The following is a 25108-nucleotide window of genomic DNA, read 5'->3' on the forward strand; positions in this document are numbered from 1 at the left end:
TCAATATATGCTCTGTTTGTTTCTCTTCCTGTTATGTTATATCTGATAAGCATAATGGCTATTTTGTTCACCAATTCATTTTTAACTTCTTACCATAAAACCCATGACATCATATATAAATAAAACTTACTCCAATCATCCAAGATATGTATAAACAACAGATTATTATTATTATTATTATTTCTTATAGCCATTTAACAGGTCCAATAACATACCATTTACTAAAATCCAGCATAATAGACGAAGTAAATCAAGATTTAGAAAATAAGAACACAAAGTCAACTATTTATTACACTAATGCATCCAACTTGTACAACAAACTATGCTATACATACAAAGCCTGAAAACTGTGAAAACCAATTTACATAATTTGTGATTACTCCGGAGCCAGATGATCACCCTACCATGCAGAAGTAGCATTGAGCTCTATCAACTGAGGGAAGAAGTGGCTTTACTAACAATTCTTCACAGTTCTACTTTGGTGAACAATGTGCTTTTATGAGATAGAATCACAAGCACTTGAAACTCGCTTCTACAATAGTATTTTATCCTACCTTGGTTAAGCAGCATTAATGCACATCTTGACGTTTCTGCACAGTAGAGCTATGAAGGTTTAAACATAAAATGATTCATAATTAATTTATTGGTAATTTCTCACAGTCGTGAAGTGAATTTCTATCGCGCTAAAGTGTACAGTCAAATTTCTTGAGCTGTGTTTTATGTGAATAGTGCTCTGAAAATTGAAGCATAATATCCCTTTTAACTGCGAGATGTTAACAGAAATGCAAAAATACAGGTGTATCGTAGGTAGATACAGTCAACGCTAATAAAAAACTCTTATATAGTGCGTCGTCCAGCTGTACAAAATAAATAGTTGCATTTCCTCACATTCCACGTCAATGTGCTACAAAGAAGGTCAGTAAGATACTCTTGGTTCTAGCGCGAATGCCAGATTTGACGTAGGAGATTAATCTCATGACTTGGGTGGCCCCGACAGATTACAAGGTATATGTGCAGCCAGCACAAATCGATACAGATCTCTTTCTCTGTATCTAGCCATCCTTGCATTCCCATCGCCACAAATCCACTGCAAGATCTCCCCTAGCGATCATTACACCCAAAGGATTAGGGAACTGCATCGCTTGGAGAAGTAGAAGTGGCAGCTTCTCAAATGCATCACGGGTTTCTATTTTCAATACAACTCCCAGATTGTGTAGCTTCTTTCTGGCAAGCTCTTGCATAACAATATCGATATCAGATGTATTTCTAATGAATGAAATTCCAACCATATCAGCATTACTAGCAACAAACTCAAGATCCTGAAGATCTTTAGATGTGAGACCTTCGAACTGCATTGAGCTCTCAGGTATGTTTATTGATTTACCAGAACCTAGTTTGGAGCCATTAGGTCTTGCATGAGTGATTGACACAACAATCTCACTACTGTTAACCCCTCGAATAACTCCCCAGATTTTCCCATCGTCAAATGCAATTGGCTCGCCAGGTTTAACAGAATCAAAAAGGCGCCCAGAGTCGCATGTGATTTTAAGAGCAAGAGATGAACTGCTGCCTATATTACTGATGGATGAACAGGAATCTCTGTAAATAGTTAGTAAATCTCCTACTCTCAGTCTAATAAACTGCTCTGTAGAAGGAACATTCACAATGCGTCCAACTGAATCCTTACCCTTCTTTCTCTCAATCCGCAATCTGGTGCCAGATGCAATATAAGCAGTCCTTGAAACCTCAACCGTATAGCCATAACCAGCAAAAACAGAATGCTTTTTGCAAACCTTTAAAGATCTATTTTTCCCTCTAGCATCGACAAATCTTATAATGCTACCCACCTCAAGTTTGTGAAGAAATCGCTCACTTTCTACATACAGGACGGCTTCTGGTGATATGTGGGAAGGAGGATCACATCCTGAGTAAGATAACCAGACCTGAGCGGGAACAATCACATTTCCACTCACATCCTTTTTTGGGGATATTTTCATCACACTCGGCCCCTTATTCAAAAACCCTGTCCTCAGCTTTGGCCCAGCCAAATCCATCAGAATTCGACATGGCTTTTCCAGCATCTGGGAGCTGTGCTTTGCTTGCCTGATGATTTCACTCCAAACACTAGAGTCATCATGTGCAGAATTAATCCGTATTATATCAGCTCCGGCCTTTAGAAGATCAGGAAGAAGCTGTTGCTTGGCGATTGCCTCTTTCCCAACTGTTACCATTATATGTACTTCTTTCTTATTGCAAACTGTTCCAAGTAGTTCAGTTGCATGCATTGATGCCCTTTTCCTCATCAGACCTGTTTCCATTACCTTCTGATTTTCCTCACAAGTGACTCCGAAAGAAGCATCCAATACATTTAATTCTGCACTACAATATTTAGGCGCTTGTTTTACCAGCAGACTAATGCAAGAATTGATACTGGCGAGAACATGTGAATTAACACCGTCTAGATTCATAAGGCCGATGGAGGAAAGCCCATCAGTCAGTTGTTGGACATCGAGGGAACGTAGTGCCAAATAATGGATCAAATTTGTCGAACTAACCAAATATTTTCTGCCAAAAAGAAAATAATAGGTACATAATTTCAAATGGGAAGCAAATAATGTAAAGTATTACTTGCTAGCAATTTACCTGTCACACATCTTGAGACGTGGAGCATTCCATTGCCCTGCAGCCAACACATGCAAAAGTACAGCCTTTAACTTGTCAAGGTATAGTTCATAATCGAATGGATATTGACAAAGATCCTCCTTAGCAATAGACTGACACTTTGAGTCTTCATCTAATTGAGAGTTAAGTGTGCTTGGGCTACTAGATGATTTCTGAGAACTAGGATTGCTTTCGAATTCATGAGTGGCAGCATGGAGTGTTTCCTTACAAGGTTTCCAATCGTTGCTCTTGGGATCATCATTTTCCTGTAACTTTGCAAAAAGTTTGAGATAGTTGTGTAGGCTCTTCTTTGATCTTAACTGAAGCTGGAGAGGGTGATACCCTAAATTCAGAGATGATGAAAAATGCCCATGAAGGAAGCTTGAGAGCTGGTGCTCTGATTTAGATCTCAAATCTTGAAGATTGCAAGTATGATTGCCCTGAGAAGACCATGCTATATTAGACAAGAGAACAATATGAAATGACAGAAAAAGGGACTAAATTAGTTCACATCAATGTCTTCTATAAGTCTTGTTAGCAACTACTGCTTCATATCTCCACAGAAAAATTGTGTAAAGTGAAATAAAGCATTTTTCAGAGAGACCAGATACTTGAATCCAAACTGGTTTTCTCAATTACAATAACATGTCTGAACTGCAAAGAGGAAAGAGAAATGAAAGCATGTGGTATCTGATTTGATTTTTTTTTTTGGGTGGGGGTGGGGGGTAGGGGGGGGGGGGGGGGAATCAGGTAGATTTTTTCCTGAACAGTTTTAATGTTTTGCGTTTCCAATGGAGAATATTTTTCATTTACAACCACATATATTGAATTTTACCAATGATCTTAGAACTGTTACAATACTTGAAAACTAATGCTGAAATCTTTAGGTCTCTAAAGCTTGTTCAAAATTTCCAGTTGTTTTCTTAAACATAATGCAATGATCTTACAAGGTGACTGCCTTATTAATATTGCAAATTCCAGACAGACAAGATTCTCTAAGTTAATCGGTAAAAGCTGCAGCTATTCATATGACATCACACAATAATTTGCCATGCTATGGTAAAAGCTGCCAGCCTTTCATGACTTGCTCAAATACTCTAATATACCAAGTGTTCGGGACATACCCGGGGCTACGCTAAAGCTAAACCCTAAAACAGCAGAAACGTTATATAGAGAAAAAGTACACCAAGATTTACGAGGTTTGGCAACTGCCTACGTCCTCGGAGTCACACAATTAATTTCTTATTAATCAACAAGAAATTACAATACAAGAGCGGATCTCAAACTTGAGATCTCTCAAAATACAAAACAACATTGTAGTTACATTGTTAATTCTCTTTTTAATTCCCCTCAAACTGAGATGTGGGAAAAAGAATCCCTCTTAAATCTCCATCTTTAATTCACTGTGTGCTGGAGATAAAAATCAAGAGCCACCCCCCCCATAATTTCTCTCTTTTTAATTTCCTCTTTAATTCCTTCCCTCAAAACACAATTGAGAGCTGGAGAAAAAACAAAGCCGCCGCTGGAAAGAGAGAACGCGTGAAGAAGAGAGAGAGAAGCCGCCACTGTTGGATCTAAGCACGAGAAGAAGCAAACGGGGTTTGAGCTCTGGGTTTCTCTTTTATAGGGAAACCCTAGCTCCAGCTGGAGACATGCTGCCAACAGCCTGTCACGGAGCTCGCTTGATGTCGTTACTCGCCCGAAGCCCGCATGCACCGTCGAGCTCGCCTGCAGTACAATTCGAGCTCGCCTACAGAGCCTCGACCTTGCCTGATGTCGCTTGAGCTCGCCTACGTGTTCACGACCTCGCCTGAAGCCGACGCCCGCCTGGAGCTCGACCGCAACGAGCTCGCCTAGCCTCGTCATCGACCTCGCCTGAGCTACCTGACAGATCTCGCCTAGACTGCATTGCCCACGGTCGCTCACCGGAGCTCACCTCACCCGCTCGAGTCGTCGCCTGCGGAGGTTTGTGTCTACACCTACGTTACCTGGACTCGGGTATGAGTATCCGATACGGGTGCGGATCCGAGTGTCTGATACGAAATTTTTAAAAATTTTGGATATAGGGACACCGTCCTAAATTTCGACACGGGTACGGGTGTCTGATACGAAATTTTTAAAAATTTTGGATATAGGGACACCGTCCTAAATTTCGACACGGGTACGGGGATACGACAATAAAAAAATATTAGAAGTTTAATCAACAATTTAGCATGTGAAAAATTTACAGGATATCTATATTTATGGCCCAACCAGAAGCCCAACTCAACAAATCCCCATATCCAGCAACCCCACACTCATATACATTTAATTATACTACAATATTATCCAGAAATAATACCCCATATCCAGCGGCCCAACTTGAAACCCAACTCATATACATTGAATTATCCAACTTAACACAATCCCCATATAAAATCCAATTAATACCCCAACTCCCTCTTCAGAACTAGAGTCTCTTTACCTCCCCGCAGCGCCACCGCCGCTGGCAGCAGCTGAAGCAAGCAAGCGAAGAGATGCCGCCAAAGTTTGATCCCTCCCAAGTCGTGGACGTGTACGTCAGGGTCACCGGCGGTGAGGTGGGGGCTGCGAGCTCCATGGCCCCGAAGATCGGGCCCTTCTTCCTCAAGAACCGCAAGTATGTCGTCGGTCCCCTTCTTTCATCTTTTCTTTCTCTATTTTTTTTGGTTTTTCGATTCACACACCTCGTCGTATCCGAGTGTCAACCACCGTATCTGACCCGTATTTCGTACCCGAATTGATGTCGGATCGTATCGACACCGGTACGACGGTCAAACCGTCGTGTCCGAGTAACGTAGGTCTACACCGATACTAACAATCTCCCATTTGGAGACCATACCGTCGTCAGCAGGCTATCCCAACAAGCGCCTTCTCCTGTGTGGCTCCACCCTCATCACCTATGCATGAAGGCCAATTGAAATTACGCACAACTCCAGTTTCTGTTGGGACACTGTCTTTGTCAACGTATCTACTAGATTCTTTCTTCCTTGGATCTTCTGTTGAAATCTTTTGACCTTGTCGAGCTCTGTATCTTATGGAACCATCATGTTCCTTTTTCACTCGATACACCTATTTGTTGTGATGTGCCTTCTTCCTCATGGGCAACTCAGCTAGTTCTCATGTCTGGTTGGAGATCAGAGATTTCATCTTTTATTTCATAGCAAACTCCCACTTGCTCACATCTCCACTCTGATAAGCATCATCATAGCTTTCAGGCTCTCCTCCATCTGTCAGCAACATATAATTCATGTATCTGCTATTAGACACAAGAGGACGAGTAGTTCTCCGTAATATCGGAGCTGATGCTTCGGGCTTCTACGTACTGTTCTGTCCAACATACTCTTCTGGCTGAGGACCTTCTACATTAGGTTCTTCCTAGAGGTTATCTAGGACATCATCTGCATCTACAAATGTTGACTCGTTCTCTGAATCATCTGTCTTGTGCATGTCCTTGTACATCACATTCTCGTTGAATATCACATCTTTGCTCTTGATCACCTTTTTATTTTCGTTGTTCCAAATACGGTAACCGAACTCATCTTCGCCATACCCGATGAATGTGTATTTCTTAGACTTGGGATCAGGCTCATTCCTTCCTTGATCACTAACATGCACGTAAGCTACACAACCGAAAACTTTGAGATGTGAGAGGGTTACCTCCTTATCGCACCATATCTCTGCTGGTATTCTGTGCTCCAATGGAACTGATGGACCTCGGTTGATCAAGTAAGCTACTGTGTTTGCCGTTTCTGTCCAGAACTGCTTCGGTAGGCCTGACTGTATCCGAATACTTCTGGCTCTCTCTGTCAACGTTCGGTTCATCCGCTCAGCTACATCATTTTACTGAGGCGTGTCAGGCATGGTTCTCTCCATTCTGATCCTGTGCTCATAGCAGAACTTCTTGAATCCGGTGTCTTCATACTCATCGCCATTGCCGGTCCTGAGTTTTTTTATTCTCAGACCGGTCTCATTCTCGATCATGGTTTTCTATCTCCTGAAAGCCTCAAATACTTCTGACTTATGCTTCAGAAAGTAGACACACTTTCCGAAAGTGATCATCGATAAAAGTCATGAAGTAGTGTTTCCTACAAATGAACATGGTGGTGGTTGGTCCCCAAACATCTGAAGTGAACGAGCACTAGCTTCTCTTTCCTAGGGGTTCTGCCACTTGTCTGAAAGCTGACTCTCCTTTGCTTTTCAAGTATGCATTCTTCACACATATCCAACTCCACTGATTGTAAACCTAGGAGTTTTCCCTTTGTGTGCATAATCTTCATCTCCTTTTCACTCATATGACCGAGTCTCTGGTGCTATAGTTTTGAAGTCTTATTACCAGCTGCAACTGAGATTAAACAACGTGCATCCGTTATCATATATAGGGTACAATTCTTCTTATCTCGGGCCATCGTCATGCTCCTAACGATTCAATACCATGGAAAATAGTAGTGTAGCATTCACTAGCCAGCTGACTTACTGAGATTAAGTTCTTTTTCAGGTCGAAAATATGTTAATATTCTTCAGCTCCCATACTGACCCGTTCAACTTAATTTTTACTACACATTTGTCAATAATGGCACATGGTTGATCATCACCAATGTATATATTTTCAAGATTTTCGGGGATATACTTCTCGAGAAATTCTTTCTGAGAAGTAGCATGGAATGATTCTCCAGAGTCCAACACCCAAGACTCCTCCTTGCTCTCCAAAGAGCATATCAATGCATCATCTCCTCCTAAGGTGGAAGCAACATTTGCATCTGCCAATGCCTCCCACTCCTTCTGTGTACTCTTGCACTGATTCTTGTAGTACCCGGTTTTCCCGTACTTCCAACACTCGATAGCCTTCGAGCTGCTGTGATTCCTGGATTTGGACCTCCTGTCCTCTGATTTATTTTTTCTGGTTGAATTTCTATCTCTTGACTCTGTATGCAATATTGAAGAGGTTGTAGTTTCACCCGACTCTCTCCGTCGGATCTTCTTACTGAGAACCAGATCACGAACGTTATCGAACTTTATCAAACTTTAACTTGTTGCTTCCCGATGAGCTACTCACAGCCGTGACTATAGTGTTCCAGCTTTCTGGTAGGGAAAACAAAAGGATCAACGCTCGAACTTCTTCATCAAACTCAATTTCAACCGAACTCAATTGAGTCGTGACTGTATTGAGTTCATTGAGATGATGTGCTACCGATGCACCTTCCATCATTCACAGATTGAACCGCCTCATCAAATGAACTTTGTTTGAGACTGATGGCTTCTCATACATATTAGAGAGTGCTGTCATAAGACCCGTCGTAGTTTTTTCCTTTGTAATATTGAACGCAACATTACGGGCAATGTTTTAAATATCGGATGTCGGGTTCATGTCAGACGGCTGAAATCCATGTCGGATAGCGAAAATCGGGGATATATCGGGGGACATGGACTAAATATCGGATTGCCATATCGGGTGGACGCATAGGTATAATATCATATCCTAAATATAATTTAAGCATTCCTAAATTGAATATAAGCATACTTTATAAATTTTATAAAGTAGCATTAGCATCCTCATCCGACTCTGTGAATAACGTATCCCTCTCTTCTATGCATTAGCATTTAAATTAGTTGCATTTCAATTTTATAATTTAATTACTAACTTAAAATTAATTTTATTTGACAGGGGAAAACTGAAAAGAAAGGGGAAATTAAAAAGATTCAAGGGAAAAACTAAAATTTTGCCTGATTTTGATGAAGTTTTTAGTAGTCTGCTATATCGAGCTTCTTGAACTTGTAAAATTCCTCGCAGGGCAAGTGACTGGTAGTTTCAACAAATCCAGAATTCTTGTTGGTAATGCAAGGCTGAGAAGGAGATGTATGGATAAATATATTGTAATATGATTTAAAGAGACGTTAGTCTTATTTCTGTGTTCTTGTAGAGTCCAAGTAACAATATAAAATTATCGTTCGAACTATATAAAGAAGTGATTGTACAACTAATTTATTTTTAGGTGTATGTATGATGTATATAAAAATATTATTGGGTGATCAAGTAAAAATAAGAATATTAATATAAAAACAATAGTTTAATTTTTTAATGAAGTAAAACTAATTAAATACAAGTAGATTCACAAGTTTGAATGTTAATTTTCATTACTTTCATCTTGAGCATATAAAAATACAAGTCTACCTTGCAAAACAAGAATTAAAAATTACAAGTATATATTTACAAGTTAGAACTATACCCAAAATATTACAACCATTCCTCAAAATATTACATGTATATTGCTGAAATGGAAGATAAATATTACAAGTATACAAAATATTACAACTCTAGCCCAAATTTTTATTTACAATTTACAAATGCTATCCATATAAATAGTACAACTCTAGGGCAAGCCACACTTCTCCCCTTTTATCCGCCGCCTCCTCAAAGATCGGCTCCTCTCCTCCAGATCTGGCGATTTCACTGTTCTCCATCCAATCTCGTCGTCGACTCCTCGCCTCAAAGCTCGTCGTCCCTCCAATCTCGTCGTCGACTCGTCCCTGGAAGCTCGTCGTTGACTCGTCCCTTGAAGCGGCTGATGGCGGTCTGAATGAGAGACCGAAGGGCTACGATGACGGCGATGTCAGGCGACGACTACGGGTGGATGACGACGGCGGAGAGCGGCGTCGGAGTGGCCTCGATGGGAGTGATGAGGCCAGAGCTCGTGATGAAGGCGATCGTGCCCGTCGTAACTCGGTAAGTCAAAAATCGGCCGATATCCGACTTAAAATAGAGCGATTCGTGTCGCTCGACCCTTCAATCCGCTATGTCGGCCGACATGTCCGACATGTCGGCCGACATTTAAAACACTGATTACGGGTTAACGTCAATCTGATAACTCTGAGGGCTTGTCTATCTAGAAGGTTCCACTCATCCTTCTTCATAGACTCCGACTTCTTCCCTAAAAGGGGTTGATATAGATTTTTCTGATACAGATAATCCTCTATCTGTATTTTTTAGAATCCGAAATCTGTTCCATCAAACTTCTCTAATCTTACTTTTTCTTCGTCTGCGACCATCGCTCACACTTGAATCCGACTTCATCTAAATCGTTTTAGGCTCTGATACCAGTTGTTGGGGAATATCCGGGGCTACGCTAAACCCCTAAAACAGCAGAAACGTAATATAGAGAAAAATACACCAAGATTTACGAGGTTTGGCAACTACCTACGTCCTCGGGAGCCACACAATTAATTTTTTATTAATCAACAAGAAATTATAATACAAGAGCAGATCTCAAACTTGAGATCTCTCAAAATACAAATCAACACTATAACTACAGTGTTAATTCTCTTCTTTAATTCCCCCTCAAACTGAATGGGAAAAAGAATCCCTCTTAAACCCCCCCCTCTTTAATTCACTGAGTGCTGGAGATAAGAATCAAGAGCCCCCCTTAATTTCTCTCTTTTTAATTTCCTCTTTAATTCCTCCCCTCAAAACGTAGTTGAGAGCTAGAGAAAAAACGGAGCCGCCACTGGAAAGAGAGAACGCATGAAGGAGAGAGAGAGAAGAAGTCGTCGCTGGATCTGAGCACGAGAAGAAGCAAACATGGTTTGAGCTCTGTGTTTCCCTTTTATAGGGAAACCCTAGCTCCAGCTGGAGACAGAGTGTCGACAGCCTGTCTCGGAGCTCGCCTGACGTCGTTACTCACCCGAAGCCTACCTGCACCGTCGAGCTCGCCTGCAGCACGATTCGAGCTCGCCTACAGAGCCTCGACCTCACCTGATGTCGCTCGAGTTCGCCTAAAGCCGACGCCCGCCTGAAGCTCGACCGCAACGAGCTCGCCTGGCCTCGTCATCGACCTCGCCTGAGCCGCCTGACAGATCTCGCCTGGATCGTGTCGCCCACGCTCGCCTGCATGGATGTCGAGCTCGCAGGAGCTCACCTCGCCTGCTCGAGCTGTCGCCTGCGGAGGTTTGTGTCTACACTGTCACTAACACTAAGAGCTACTAATGTTTACTCTATTGATAAAATAAGTTCCAAAATAGATGTTCTGCACACAAAAATAACTATCTTATGAGCCTGTTTCGAACTTCACTTCTTTGGCATATTGTGTCCTCGTAATTCATCGAGTAACATCTTTCATATATAAAACGGCTGACTAGTATCCATTGACAATTTAAAATTATATATTCCATTGATTATTTATATTCATTTTAACAAAATATCATCGTGCACTTGTACTATTAACCTCAATGAACAGGATTCGCTGATTTGGAGCTTGCGTAAATTACAGCAAAGTTGATATTATTGGAAAAGATGAAATTTGGTTAGAAAATCTGTTTCTTATTCGCCTTAGTGTGTTGACATGTGATATGTTTGAACCAAATCAACCTCAGCTTTTTTACACTTTGGGGTATCAAATTGTCAATATAGAACTTCAAAGTATCCAAATTAAAAAAAGTGAAACTTTTGGGTATAAAAGTGCAGGTAAACCTTTTGGTAAACTAAAAGGTTATAAGACAGACGTTTTACATTATTTTCTATTGCAGCAAACACCAAAACAATCTTTTATGAGCCCATTCCAAACTTTTAACTTTTTTTTGGCAATCACTCAGTACTCATTGATTTCAAGCTTGCGTAAATAAGAGCAGAGTTGATAGAAATAGTACATGATTTGGGGTGAAAGCCTTGTTCACAACCAAGTGCAATGAAATTGAAGCCATCTTCATCTCTGCGCTCCCTCCTCAATGCTTAAATCCTGGAAAAAGATCAAAACTTCAGGCAAATTTGGACAAAGAATTGAGAATTCAGGAGGCAAAATCCTGGTAAAATGGAAAAGATTTTTTTTTATTTTTTATCTTTTTTTATCAAGAACCAAAATGAAAACCCTAATTAATTCCAGGAATTCGAAAAGCAAGAAAAGAGAGGGATTTTAGGTATTTCACCTTGTGCTGAATCTTGGATTGCTGAATGCAAGGAAAAAAAAGGAGAGATTTTTTTTGATGGGAACCTTTTGGAGAGCGGAATCTTGGAGGAGATGAAAAGGAGGAAGAAAATTGAGGGGGGGAGTGTGTAGGGCACGGGTCTGAACCTGTGACTTGGCCGGATGTTGTTGGCTTTACACTGTGGACCAGTCAAGACTGGCCCCCACCATGTAGAATCTGAGAAGGATGATTATTAATTATTAGTTATATAGTAAAGGTCCTTTTTTTTTTTAATTAGGGTTAATTTTAGAAAACTCTCTCAACTATGGGGCTTGTCTAAAAAAGTCCCTCATAACTATTTTAACTTTAGAAACCCCCGTCAATTTCGAGGGTGTTGTAGACAATCCCCACTTTGAAAGTATGACTAAACCCCCCTTAATTATGAGGTGTCTTACAAAACCTGCTTTATCTTTATAGATTTTTCAAACAACCACCCTAATATTATTAATTTAAAATATGTAATGACTAAAGAACTCTTGGTTAAAAAAATAATGTGACTTTAAAAACTCAACCCAATCAAAATACTAGACTTCAATTCAATGGATTTTGATGTGGAAACTAATCTTAAAAAATTCAAAAGTTTCAATTAATTTAAACATTACAAGCATAGATAAATAGAAAATAAAAGAAGTTTAGTGTCTCGAAAAAGAGTGAAAAAAATTAGATTCGCACGTGAATCTAGCAATGGAGGTGGAGGAAGAAGAAGAGGGGAAAATAAAATAAAAAGTATTTCTAACCAAAGAAGTTAAAAAGGAACACTATGATAAAAATTTTAATGTCTTAGGGATAGTATGGTCATTTTAAATTATTTGTTCCTTTAGATTTTAATTATATTAGTTTACGAGCTTAAATGAGAAAAGTTGAAGGGAAATAAATCATATTTTGAAAGTTGAGGATTATCTGTTAGTTTACGAGCTTAAATGAGAAAAGTTGAAGGGAAATAAATCATATTTTGAAAGTTGAGGATTATCTACAAAAAAATCCATAATTGATGGGGGCTTTCTGGAACGCCCCTCATGGTTGAGGGAGGGGGTGTCTTTTAGTCATATTTAGGAAAATCTCATAAAAATTTAGGCATTTCTCAAATTATTCTCCTAAACTTTTGAATATCTTAACCCCCCTCCCCCCCATCCCAAAAGTTTTGCCAAAAAAACATCCAACTAATGATTTTACTTGTAATGTTCATTCTAACTTGAGAGGAGCTTTTTAAAAGCTCCCTTGTGCGTGGGAGTTTCTAATATAACTCCATTAACTTTCAAAACATCAAACTAATATAATTAGGGTGTTTTCTAAAAAAATGTTTCATATATAACTCCATTAACTTTCAAAACATCAAACTAATATAATTAGGGTGTTTTCTAAAAAAATGTTTCATTTTGAAGGGTGTGTTCGAAAGCTCCAAAACTCGAGGGGCATTTGCGTGATTTTGAAGTTAAAGGGGTTGTATGAAAAATTACCAAATGTAAGGGAGTTTTGTTAAATTTATCCTTATATTTATTTATTCCACTGTAATTAATAAACAATTAATGATAAATGTAATATACTCTTCATACTACTTTAGCACTACCACAAAGAAGAGAGTGGGGTCATGTTGAGTCACCAATTTTTATTTTACAATTTTCAGGGAAGGATCCCTTTTTTTTGTGATAGTGCCAAAGTAGTATAAAAAGTGTAGTACACTTATCATTTTTCTTTACAAATACATTTGTAATGACATTTCAGTTGCCATAAGTAATTAATGCGGATTAGAATAGAACGTAGTTCACAATTTGTTACATTCTTGAGCAAATGGGTGCATGAAAGGATTCTATCAAAACATCTCATACAATGGGGTTAATCTATACGATACAAATAGTTAAAGAGTTAAATTAAAAATTATAATTATTTAATCAATGGTTTAAACCATGCCACTCGTATATGGATGATTATGATAGGATCTCTACTACTAAATGGAAGTTTAGATTTTATATCTAAAAGCAACCAACATGAAGTATTGATACATCAAAACAAATAAGTGCATACTATTGTAGTTTCAGATCACAAATTTTTTAAAATTGGACCAATTAATTGCATGTGTTATTATAGTTACTATAATTGCACACAATCGACACTTAGGGGGTGTTTGGTTGCATTTCTATAAATTATAGGAAATGTTTTCCATCCAAAATTTGATTTCCTTATATTTCTTTAAAAAAATTAGGGAAAATTGCTTGGGGGAACCAAAATAAGTTGGGCCAATCATCCTCACCCCCAGCCCAACAACCATAACCCATAAGCCCTAAAATTAAAAGATATATGCAACCAACCCCCAAACCCACTGCCCAAGAAAACAACTTCCCAAATTACCCTTCTTCTTCCCAATTAAAACTCAATCCATTTCCTCCCCTCCCCTCCTCCTCCCTCCTCATTCGCACCCTCCTCCTCCACGACGCCCTCCTCGGCTCAGTCCGCCTCCTCCCCTCCCCTCCCCTCCTCCACCTCCTCCACCTCCTCCGTCGCATCCTCTCCTCCTCCCCTTTCCCCTCCCCCCCTCCTCCTCCCTCCGCCGTCACATCTGTTTTGTTTTTGAATGCAGGAGGACGTGGCTATCGCCGACGGAATTCCTGAGTTTTTGCGGCGATCGATTCTGCTGCAGACGTTCGGGGTGACCTCGCCGCACGTGTGCCAGGAAGCGGAGCACGTGCTGATACCGTCATACATACCGCCGGGGATTCTCCGATCTCCGCCTCCGGAGACGGCGAGGAGGGACATTTTCGTCTTTTTCCGGGGGAAGATGGAGGTTCATCCCAAAAACATCAGCGGACGTTTCTGCAGCAAGTAATTAAAGAGTCGATCCTTAATTAATGAACTAGTCCATGTAAATTTTCATAAAAGCCCTTCCTAATTTAAGCAGGGCTTCGTGGCTCGTCGTACCTGTGTATCTTCCCAAATTACTCTATTTGATGGGTTGAAATCATTTGGGGGATGATTTTGGTATAATAATAGCTCAATTCTGTGTGAATTTTGGTGCCCATATGTGATATTTTAGTATGATGTGTGACTTATGCTGCATTTAGTCACATTTTGGTATTTTGTGTGACTTTTGTGGTTGTTACGTGACATTTTAGTATTCTGTGTGACTCTTGGGGTGCATATGTGACATTTCAGTATTCTGTGTGACTTTTGGGGCTGTTATGTGATATTTTTACATTCTCTGTGTTATATTCTTGTTACCAGTTACATATCCTGCTATTAAGTGTTATGTTATATTTCTACAGGTATGATTATGGCATACATGAGTATTTTTTCATCAAGGCGATCCTCGAGGGAAGGGAGATAATAAACGTTGAAGCCTTGCACATGGAGTCGCATATGCTACGAGTATGACTTGCTGCTCAACTCATATATGAAGGGCGTGAATGGAAAAAAACCACGGTTGAAATTAGACAGTGATGATCCAGAATATTTTTTGTACTTTGGGGGTAGTGATGTACCTATGATTGAGTGGAAGTATTAGACTCTACATGTAACTGTAACAATTGTTTAAACCCTATGATGTAAAGGATAACTAGTTTACTAGTTGTGTGTGACATTTGTTGGATTGTTGTGTTAGCTATATGTGAAGATATGTGACCATTAGTATGATGTGTAACGTCTGGGGCTTTTATGTGACGTTTTAGTATGGTGTGTGACTTTTGTTTCTTGTATGTGACATTTTGGTGTTCTGTGTGACTTTTGAGGCTGTTATGTGATGTTTTAGTATGATGTGTGACTTTTGCTCCGATTATGTGACATTTTTTAAAATTAAGCGGTTATCTGAAAAAATGTCCAAACTTAGGAGGATTTTGTGAAATTTACCTTTAAAATTTAATGTTTGATAGTCAGATGTAAAAGAATTTAAAGAGGTGTTAGCTCTTTTTTCCCCCTCACTCTAATCATAAAACAAAGGTGAAAATTTTGAAATAGACTGGTTTTGAAAAATATTTAGCAAAACCGACCGTTTTGCTAAATATTTAGCAAAACCGATCTCTTTTTGACCAACTCAACAAAGGTGGCCAAAAAAAGGTCGGTTTTGCTGAACTTGGGTTTTGAAATACATAGGATTAGCAGTCCCGTGTGTTTGGTGGTCGCTAATCAGCCACTAAACTAAACACAAAAAACCCATGTGACTACTAGTCCTGTGAGTTTTTTGTTCACAAATATGAAACCCAGGGGACTACTAGTCCCGTGGGTTACGTAGAGACTTCGCGTCTCTATTGCCCAACAAATACACGGGGCTAGTAGTCTGTGTATTTGCCGGGCCTACAAAAGCCCCAATTGTGCGTAAAAATTAGGGAACAACCATCTCTCTCTCTCTCTCTCTCTCTCTCTCTCTCCCTCTCCCTCTCCCCCGATTTCTCTTCCTCTTAAAAATCCGAATTGGATCAACCCTCTCCCAATTTCTCTCCTCATTCCATTCATTCTCTCCCAAATCACCTCATTCTCTCTCAAATTTCTCTCTCATATTCTCTCCAAACCCAAATTGAGATCTTCCGAAAAGTTCACGGCGACATTGTTGAACTCCGACGCTGTCTAGCCTCTCCGATACCGATGAATTTCAAATCTTCATAGTTATAATTTTCTTATTTTTAATAATTTTATCTCTATTTTTTAGTTAAAATTATAGTTTGGAAATATTTGTATATTTAGAATAAAAAATTTCTAATTTTGATAAACAATAGGATTTGGTTAAAATTTGATAGGTTAAATTTAATATAGTGGGTCTTTCAACTACAGTTTAACTAGAAATAAGATATATAAATTTTAATTTTTGAATAGTATAGATAATTTGCATATGATGAATGTTAATATTTCAGTTTTGATGGCGAATGGAATACCGATTATTTGCTTATTCAATATGGGAAACTGAGCGTTAGAATGAATAATATACCTATATATGAGGGAGGATCTAGAAAAATATTCATGTTATCTAGAATTTGCAACTTTAATGGAATGATTGAGCAAATATATAGAGTTATTAAAATTAATCATGTAGAGTATGCCACTAAGGTCTTTTGTAATTGTTTGATAATGAAAAAAGAATAATTGCTATAGAGATCACCAATGATCAAGAAATGAGTGACATGATACAACTTGCAGAAAGACAAATCTAAATCGCGCTTTTTATTAAAAATATTCTAATATCCGGTGGTTGCCCAAATTTCATACACTCCTGGAGAGTTCTCCCGCATGCTTGACTTAGAAAATAACTCGAGCGAATTCATTTTATCGCCAAGTGCCATGCACATAGAAAATGACTCGAGTGCAATGACACGGACTCAACCTTTCCATTTCCATTTCCTACGTCAATTGATATGTTCCACAACTCTTCAGGTTATGTTACAGATAATTTACCAGTTGATTCTATTGTAGAAGAGGATGAGGAGGAAGATGGTGATTATGGAGATGCTGAAGAGGAGGAACGTCTTGATAGCATACAATGTGCAATTGGAGGAATCGATGAGGGCGCCCATTAGATGGATGAATTTTGTATAAACAATGATTATGTGGAGTCTGAAGAACCGTTACCAGAAGAGTTTCAAAATGAGGAGTGGATAAATACCTCATAAGCTGAGTTCGTTGAGCTTGGTTCTAATTTCGAACAACCTGAGGACTCCACTATAAAAAAAGGAGATCTATTCAATAATAAGGAAACTTTAGTTTTTGCTATACATGAATGGTCAATCAAGAATCAGGTCAAGTTCAAGCTAGTGAAAATTGATACAACAACCTACCATGTGAAATGCTATTTCAATGAGAAAGCTTAAGGAGAGTATGCAAGTGCTCAAGATGAAAGAAATTCAAAGTGTCCATGGAAGCTTAGTGCAATTATTAGGAAAAAAATCTAATGGCAATTTATGATCTCTAGTTATTACAGACTTTATACATGCTGCAATTCGACAGTCAATATCAATCATAAGGCAACAACTTTCTCTTATATTTTGAAGCTAATTATGCCTGAAGTAAGGTGAGAACTTGATCTTACTCCAAGTCATATAATTACAAGGGTATATGATATGAGAAAATAACTAGATCCAAATATAAAGCATATGATGCATGGAGGAAGGTGTTGTCTAAAATCTTTGGAGATTGAGAGAAATCTTATGAATTATTTCTGTAATATCTTAAAGCAATTAAGAGAAATATCCGGGTACTAATACAAAATATTGTCTAAAGAGATCGCACTAGGAGTGGAGAGGTTCATGCGAGTATTTTGGGCATTTGGACCCGCAATCAGAGGGTTCTCATTCTGTCATCTGCTCTTGAGCATCGATGACACACATTTATATGGTTAGTACAATGGAGTGCTCTTGGTTACAACTGGTGTAGATGCAAATGGTGGGCTATTTCCATTGGCTTTCGCGGTTATTGAGGTAGAAGACCCATCGATTTGGATGTGATTTTTTAATGTATTTATAGATTCATCCCTACTGATCAAAGTTCTAGAACGATTACTTTTAATTCAGACCGGATGAAAGGAATTCCATGGGCCTTGCACAAGGGGTTTGGAGCACCACATCATCACTTGTATTGCTTGAGGCATATAAAAGATAATTTTAAGAAAAAACATGAAGAGGTCAATTTACAAAATATATTGTGGCAAGCAGGGTGTATAGCCGACACACTGGTATATGAGAATTGTAGGGAGAAAATTAAGTCCTTATTAGTTGAAGCACACAACTGGATTGAACAAAACTTGAAGCTGCAATACAAAGATTGATGGGCATTATGTAGAGATGGTGGAGTGCGCTATTGTATAATGACAACTAATTACTCTGAAAGTTTCAATGACGTACTCAAGGGTGCCTGAGCAATGCCAATTCAAGCATTGGTTGCAAGAACGATCTATAGATTAAGCACCTACTTTAATAAGAGACGTAGTGATGGTGCAAGTTGGATGATGAGTTACTCTCTAAAAATAAGAGTATTCTACAAAAAAGAATTGTGGCTGAAAGATCATGTAGAATTACTTCGTTCAACGATAATGAATGGAAGCTTAAAGATTGTGAAGGTACTTATACCATTTATCTACTACCGGGAGTGCAATTATACTTGTAATATACCACAATTACAAAAACTACTATGTGAACATGTTGTAACGACTAGTTCTAATCAGGATGATGGTGCTAGATTGCATTATGATTGGTATTAACTAGTTTAGTAATTAATGAAATTACCGAAAGGCTTACAAGGAAAGTTTTCATCCTCTCGATGATAGTCTTATTGATTCTACAAGAACTAATAAGTTACCAATTATATATGCATGTAAATGCACTATGCTTCCTATGTCGATTAGTGATGATGTCCTCTATGATCAATCACAACACTGTTTGGAGATTATATCGTTTACAGAGGTAACGATTCTTGAATCATACATGCATGAATAAGTTATATAAGTCATAATTTTTTTTATTTTATGCTCTAATATTATTTTTCATTGTTATATTCTAATATTATTTTTCATTGTTGTGCATAGAGGACCAGAGCTAGTTATGATTGATTATAGCCTTGGACGTACGTGTTGGCCACTTGAAGATGAACGTATAATGACCTTGGTAGCCCAAGCAGGGTTTCTCACATGCTCGAGGCTATGGTGGATGATGTTGGATATAATGTCCCCATGATATAATTTTGATTATAACAATTTATTCATATTGAGAATCACTATGTGTGTTAAACATTTGCACTAACATTTAAATGCAGCTTTCAACATCAAAAATGAACCAGTGCAATATGAGTTCAAGGCATTATGAAGTAAAGAAGATGAAGAACAAATACATCAATGCAATTTTTACATTTATCTTTACTTAGAATTTTTGTACAAGCCTTGATCACTCACACACACACATAAAAATTAGAACACACTAACACAGGCTTAGTGTGTTGGTTAACAATAGAAATCCTCTATGTTAACCATTAGAGTATTTAGTTTATCATTAAGTCTAAAAATAGTTCATACATAACATTTTTACTCTTTAATAGTCGACTAATAAGAATAATAGTCGACTACTGTAGTCTAAGTTCAAGAAATAAGTTTCTGTAAAACTACAGAGTAGTCGACTACTAAGAATTATAGTCGACTACTCAGCTTTAAAGTTTGATTTACAGAACTTCAGTTTTACAGAGTAGTCAACTACAAGTAAATATAGTCGACTACTGAGTTTTGAAAATTATTTTACAGAACGTTTATTTTAGAGTGTAGTCGACTACTAACAATTATAGTCGACTATTGATATTTGATTTTTGTTTTTCAGACTTTCTGTAATACAGAGTAGTCGACTACTAAGAAGAATAGTCGACTACTAAGTTTCAGTTTCTAAATTCTAGACTTTCTGTATTACAGAGTAGTCGACTACTATGCATTATAGTCGACTACTAATGCAGTTTTTCTGAACGTTAATATTTGAATCATTGACAGTTTATAGCCGTTTTTAAACATTTTTAAAGTTTAAAAACTTGTCTTTTCAAGGGCTATAAAAAGGTTATATGTTCAGAAAAATGACACATTGTTATATACCTATAAGCTTCATTCTTTGTGCATTTTTCAAAAGTCAAAAATTTTAGATTTCAGTAAGTTTTGAGAAAAAGATCTTTACTGAAATTGCCTTTGATCATCATTCAAAATACATATTATTTAGGCAATTTCCAGAGGTTAAAATTATTCCTAAGCCACTGCTACACAACACTTCAAATCAAGACTTATAGGAATTGAGTTGTTTAATTCAAGGAAAATTCTCTCGGTTTGAGAGAGGTTGATCTCTTGGTCTAGAGATCAGTGTGCAATTGGTAAGGATCTGTTAATTGGTGTTGCAATTTACAGGGACTTACAAATTGGTCAGGTTTGATTTTAATTTTGTACTTGATTCAAAATTATAGTGGAAATCTCAAGCGGGATTTGCTTGGGGACTGAATGTACACCAGATTGGTAGAACCAGTATAAAAACTCTTGTTTGTGATTATAATTTTCTGAGATTGTTGTCATTCTTTCTTTGTAATTTATAATCTACTTTGCATAATTTTTAAAAGAATACTATTCATCCCCCCTCTAGTGTTCTAGTGTATCTATTTCAGATCCTACAAATGAAACCTGATTAGGCACTACTTAATACATTGATGGATGATGGAGTCCAGAGACAAACACTTTTCATCCACGTGTCGGCGAGTCGATTACTACTCTCCAAGACATAGTAGTAATCGTTGGTCTCTGCATTGATGATCCTTGTGTTACAGGGACAGATAGAGATGTTTGGAGCTAAGTTTGTGATGAGTTGTTAGGAGTATCTCTGAGTCATTGCCTAGGGGTATATTAGATTGAAGTGGCTTAAAGAAAATTTCTCACACCCATTGCTAGAAGATGCATCCTAAGTCATGATCGAGTAACATACTCATGCATATATTTTGCACATGATCGGGACGCTTCTATTCCCCGATTCAAGTAAAGATAAAGTACATTTGAGATAATATAATTATTCCCAACATTTAACTATTTGTAGAAATTATTCATCTAAAATATCCTTTTATGACATATGAGAATATTAATTGAATACAACTTGTCATTCATATAATGCACTTTATTGGTCATTTTTTCTAGATTATTACTCATCATTCATATAATACAACTAAATACATTTTTAATGTGATGGGTGGGTACCATTTGTCCAGAACTTCGACACATGTGAGACATTATCATGGAGTAGTGTTGTTTTAGCATACCTATATAGGGAAATGTGAAAAGTTGTTTATAGACAAAATAAAGAGCTAAAGTGGTGTTTGACATTATTACAAGTTTGGGAATGAGAGAGATTGGTTTTCAAACCAAGATTATGCGAGATGTGAGATTTAGATGGATAGATTCCATTGGGCTACATGTAAATAATTTCATATCTAATTAAAAAAAATTTGATTTTTAATTTTAATTATGGTATTAGATTCTAGCATTTTATCATTCATGCAAATGGAACGTCCAAAACTACTAAAATGAGGCTCTTGCAAGACAATTAGATTTTTATAGAGGAGAGGTCGACCAGATAAAAAATTTTCAGGTATCAAATTTTAATTTAAGAAAATTTAAGCTACTGATATATTTTAAAGAGTTACTAATATGTGTAATATTTTGTAGTTCGTGTGGCAGCCATACAAAACTTACCTACATCATCGATCTACCACTGATTAGCATGGAGGGACACGGTATATGGAGAGCAAGAGTTACTCTCATCTGCTTTGAAATTATGGAGATGCATGTGCCAGATCACATGCTTAGGTAGTTTGGTTTGGCACAACACGCTCCACAAGAAGTAGAAAGAATAGAGAGAAAGACGTCCAAAGGTGGACATCAAATTGACTATACAAATTCACATAATCAGTATATTGCTAGATGGAATAAGCGACATTTCAATATCGTCGAACAACTTTTTATCCTCTGATGGAGGAAACATATTATATAAGATAGTATTGAGGGATTACCAGAAGATGGATAATCACTCAAACCATGCTCCTAGTTGACGAACTCGAGATACGTTCCCAACAAGCAAGATACATAACAAGAGGTGTATATATATAGAATGGATAAGTAAATTACGTAATTTCAAATAGTTTTCCATCAATTTTTAGTTTTTTTAACCCTTGTTAGCTTTTGGTTGCTTTTACACACACACACACACACACACACACACACACACATTTTTACGCGATTGCAAATAGACACTACGGATGAGATAGAGAGGATTACAAATGAGGACATAGCTACCGCAAGAGGAGATTATGTACATATATCGGTATTGCAGCGGATAGTGCGGAAGGTTCGTAGAGCTCTACATCGAACTCATGAAGATTGACACGATGGTCGCGAGGAGATGGCGCATGAGGAGGATGTCTTATATGCATGCCGACGAAGACGTGGTGGATCTTGCTCGCATGACAATAAAGTTGATGCGTCACAACCCCACACATAACCGAAGAGCGAGCACGTACAAGCTCAAGTTGAAGGAGGACGCTGATGATCTGAGCGGGTATGAAGAGGGAGACAGTGTGGAAGGGGTGGACTTTTAGGTTGTATGTGATAGTTTATTGTTTTTTTTACTTAGACTCTATTCGTAACTAAATTTATTGGATACGTTTAGATTTGTTGGGAGTATTTTGGGGTGTGTGTGCGCGCGCGTGTGTGTATGAGCCATCGATTGTGTCATGATGTTGTAAATTGATTAAATATGTTTTAATTTATGTTTAATTCTTAAAATTTATAACTTATATAACAATTATACTGTTTAGCAATGTATATGACGTGGATTTAAATTTTTTTGTGTATATGATACATTGTATATACGCATGGTGTAAATCGGGATCAATCTATGCATGTTTTGTGCAGGTTTTGGGTTGCCCAAAAATCCACAGGACTACTAGTCCCATGGGTTTTCTGGGCAGCAGAGAACAAAGTCTCTGTAAAATCCACGGGACTACTAGTCCCGTGGATATTCTAAAACTTTCGAAAACCCACGTGACTATTAGTCTCGTGGGTGTTTTGTGTTTAGTTTAGTGGCCAATTAGCGGTCACTAAATACATGAGACTACTAGTCCTGTGTGTTTTAAAACCCAAATTTATCAAAACTGATATCTTTTTGGCTAGCCGCTAGCCAAAAGAGGTCGGTTTTCCTAAATGTTTAGCAAAACTGTTAGTTTTGCCAAATATTTTTCAAAACCGGCCTACCTCAAAAATTTCTCCTAAAACAAATATTAATCTAATTTTAAATTAAATTTTTTTATCATAGATATTATATAAAAATTTCCCTCTCGTGCATATTGCTCGTCAAAAAAAAAAAAAAAATCCCTCGAAATATATTTCCAACGTTAATTTCTAATAAATATACCTGCACAAAACTTCATTTTATTAAATCTAACTATATATAAGAAAGGTAAAAAAAAATTAAACCGTTTTTTTCTTTTTAGTTTTTTCTTTTTAGTTTAAAAATGAAAGAAGAGTTAGGAGATGCACCTCGATGGCTGGATCCCAAATAAAATCCTCCCCCTCCAACAGCGAGAGAGCACAAAGAGCAACCAAACTGACCTTCAACCTTGAGAATGACATCGGAGACTAGGAGAGCTTAAGCTCCTGCGACACGAGTACCTGCCTGCCTTCGTTTAACACCGAAGTTGTGAAACATGTGAAATTTGGTAGTAGTTTGTCCTCGTCCTCCCACCCCCAATTCACCGAGAAACTTCTGATTTCTTCTGATCGTACGAAGGCCAGACCGTGGTTACGAATTTAGACAAGAGATCATACGAGCTCAATGTGATGTTCGCTATCTTGGTATGTATAAAAGAAGACTAGCTAGTTTAAGAAAAACTAAAGAAATGACTGGTCCGACTCTGTTCCCTTTGTCAAATTGAAAACTAGTTTTCAGTCCTGGGACCAGATTTATACCCACTAAAACTGATTTAATTTGTGAAGTCCAAATAGATTGGGTTCTCATGGTCTAGCCACCTTGAATATATGACCTACATATTTATCTTGGACAAATTTTTAAAACCATCCCTTTTTAAAATTTATTTATAAAAAACGACCCATTTCAACTTTAATTACAAAAACAGAACCGGTTGGATGAAACTGGGTCTGTTTTTGAAAAAAAAAAAAATTCAAACTTCACAGGAGTTGAACTCCCGTGAAGTTTTGTTATGAGAAAAAACTTCACGGGAGTTCAACTCCCGTGAAGTTTGAATTTTTTTTTTCAAAAACAGACCCAGTTTCATCCAACTGGGTCTGTTTTTGTAATTAAAGTTGAAAATGGTCTTTTTTAGGAATAAATTTCAAAACCGGATGGTTTTGAAAATTTGTCCTATTTATCTTATATATGGATTTATCCCTATTTTTTTGGGGTGCAACATGAGAGCTTTGTTATAGGGGACTTCTATGTCTGAGGGAGAGTTGAACGAACATGAAGCAAATCTATCCGATCATTTTTTATTGCAACGGGAGAGCTTGGTTAGAGGACTTCTACATTATACGAATCCGGGACCGTTGAACATGAAGCAAACCTCTCCGATCGTCCTGAGATACCTTGATTGGATATTGTTTGTTAACTTACACTTTCATTCTTTGATCTTGAGCTAAACTATCTTTCTTTTTTAATATTTTTATCGTATCTTAAGCTTGGAAGGGAAAACTGATAAAATGTCTTCTCTATCCTTTAGTAACCCTTTGCTTCTGTACCCTCAAAATTATCCTATTTCTAAATTTGAATTCGGGCATGCTAATCTACCCCTATAAAATCAATAAGAAAGAATGTAAATTAACACATGTGAAATTTAGAGGGTAAATATGCAACTATGATATAAGCGGGAGGCGTGTCATTAAAAACCCTAATCATTCAAGGTTAAATCTGTAAATTATTGTTTCTTGCATGAAAGAATCGTTATTAGGGGCTGTTTGGTTGTATGTTTTTACCATGTAAAAGGATGGAAA

General features: G+C 37.7%; 1 protein-coding gene across 1 annotated transcript; it reads right to left on the reverse strand.

Moving 5' to 3' along the window:
- Positions 1053-23700, reverse strand: LOC109845872 (plastidial pyruvate kinase 4, chloroplastic-like). The gene is made up of 5 exons (XM_020415124.1): positions 23642-23700; positions 11596-11811; positions 11320-11408; positions 2644-3101; positions 1053-2565 (listed from the first exon to the last, which is right to left on the reverse strand). Exons 3-5 carry the CDS (start codon positions 11377-11379, stop codon positions 1053-1055), a joined length of 2031 nt encoding a protein of 676 aa, XP_020270713.1. The 5' UTR covers positions 11380-11408; positions 11596-11811; positions 23642-23700.

This window comes from Asparagus officinalis, chromosome 6, assembly GCF_001876935.1.
Source record: "Asparagus officinalis chromosome 6, Aspof.V1, whole genome shotgun sequence".
NCBI lineage: Eukaryota > Viridiplantae > Streptophyta > Magnoliopsida > Asparagales > Asparagaceae > Asparagus > Asparagus officinalis.

Coding starts and splice junctions, on each gene's coding strand:
- LOC109845872 (XM_020415124.1), bottom strand. CDS start 11,379: ATGAAGATGGCTTCAATTTCATTGCACTTGGTTGTGAACAAGGCTTTC. Junction 3,102..11,319: donor AGGCTTTCACCCCAAATCAT/GTACTATTTCTA, acceptor TGGTCTTCTCAG/GGCAATCATACTTGCAATCT. Junction 2,566..2,643: donor CGTCTCAAGATGTGTGACAG/GTAAATTGCTAG, acceptor TCTTTTTGGCAG/AAAATATTTGGTTAGTTCGA.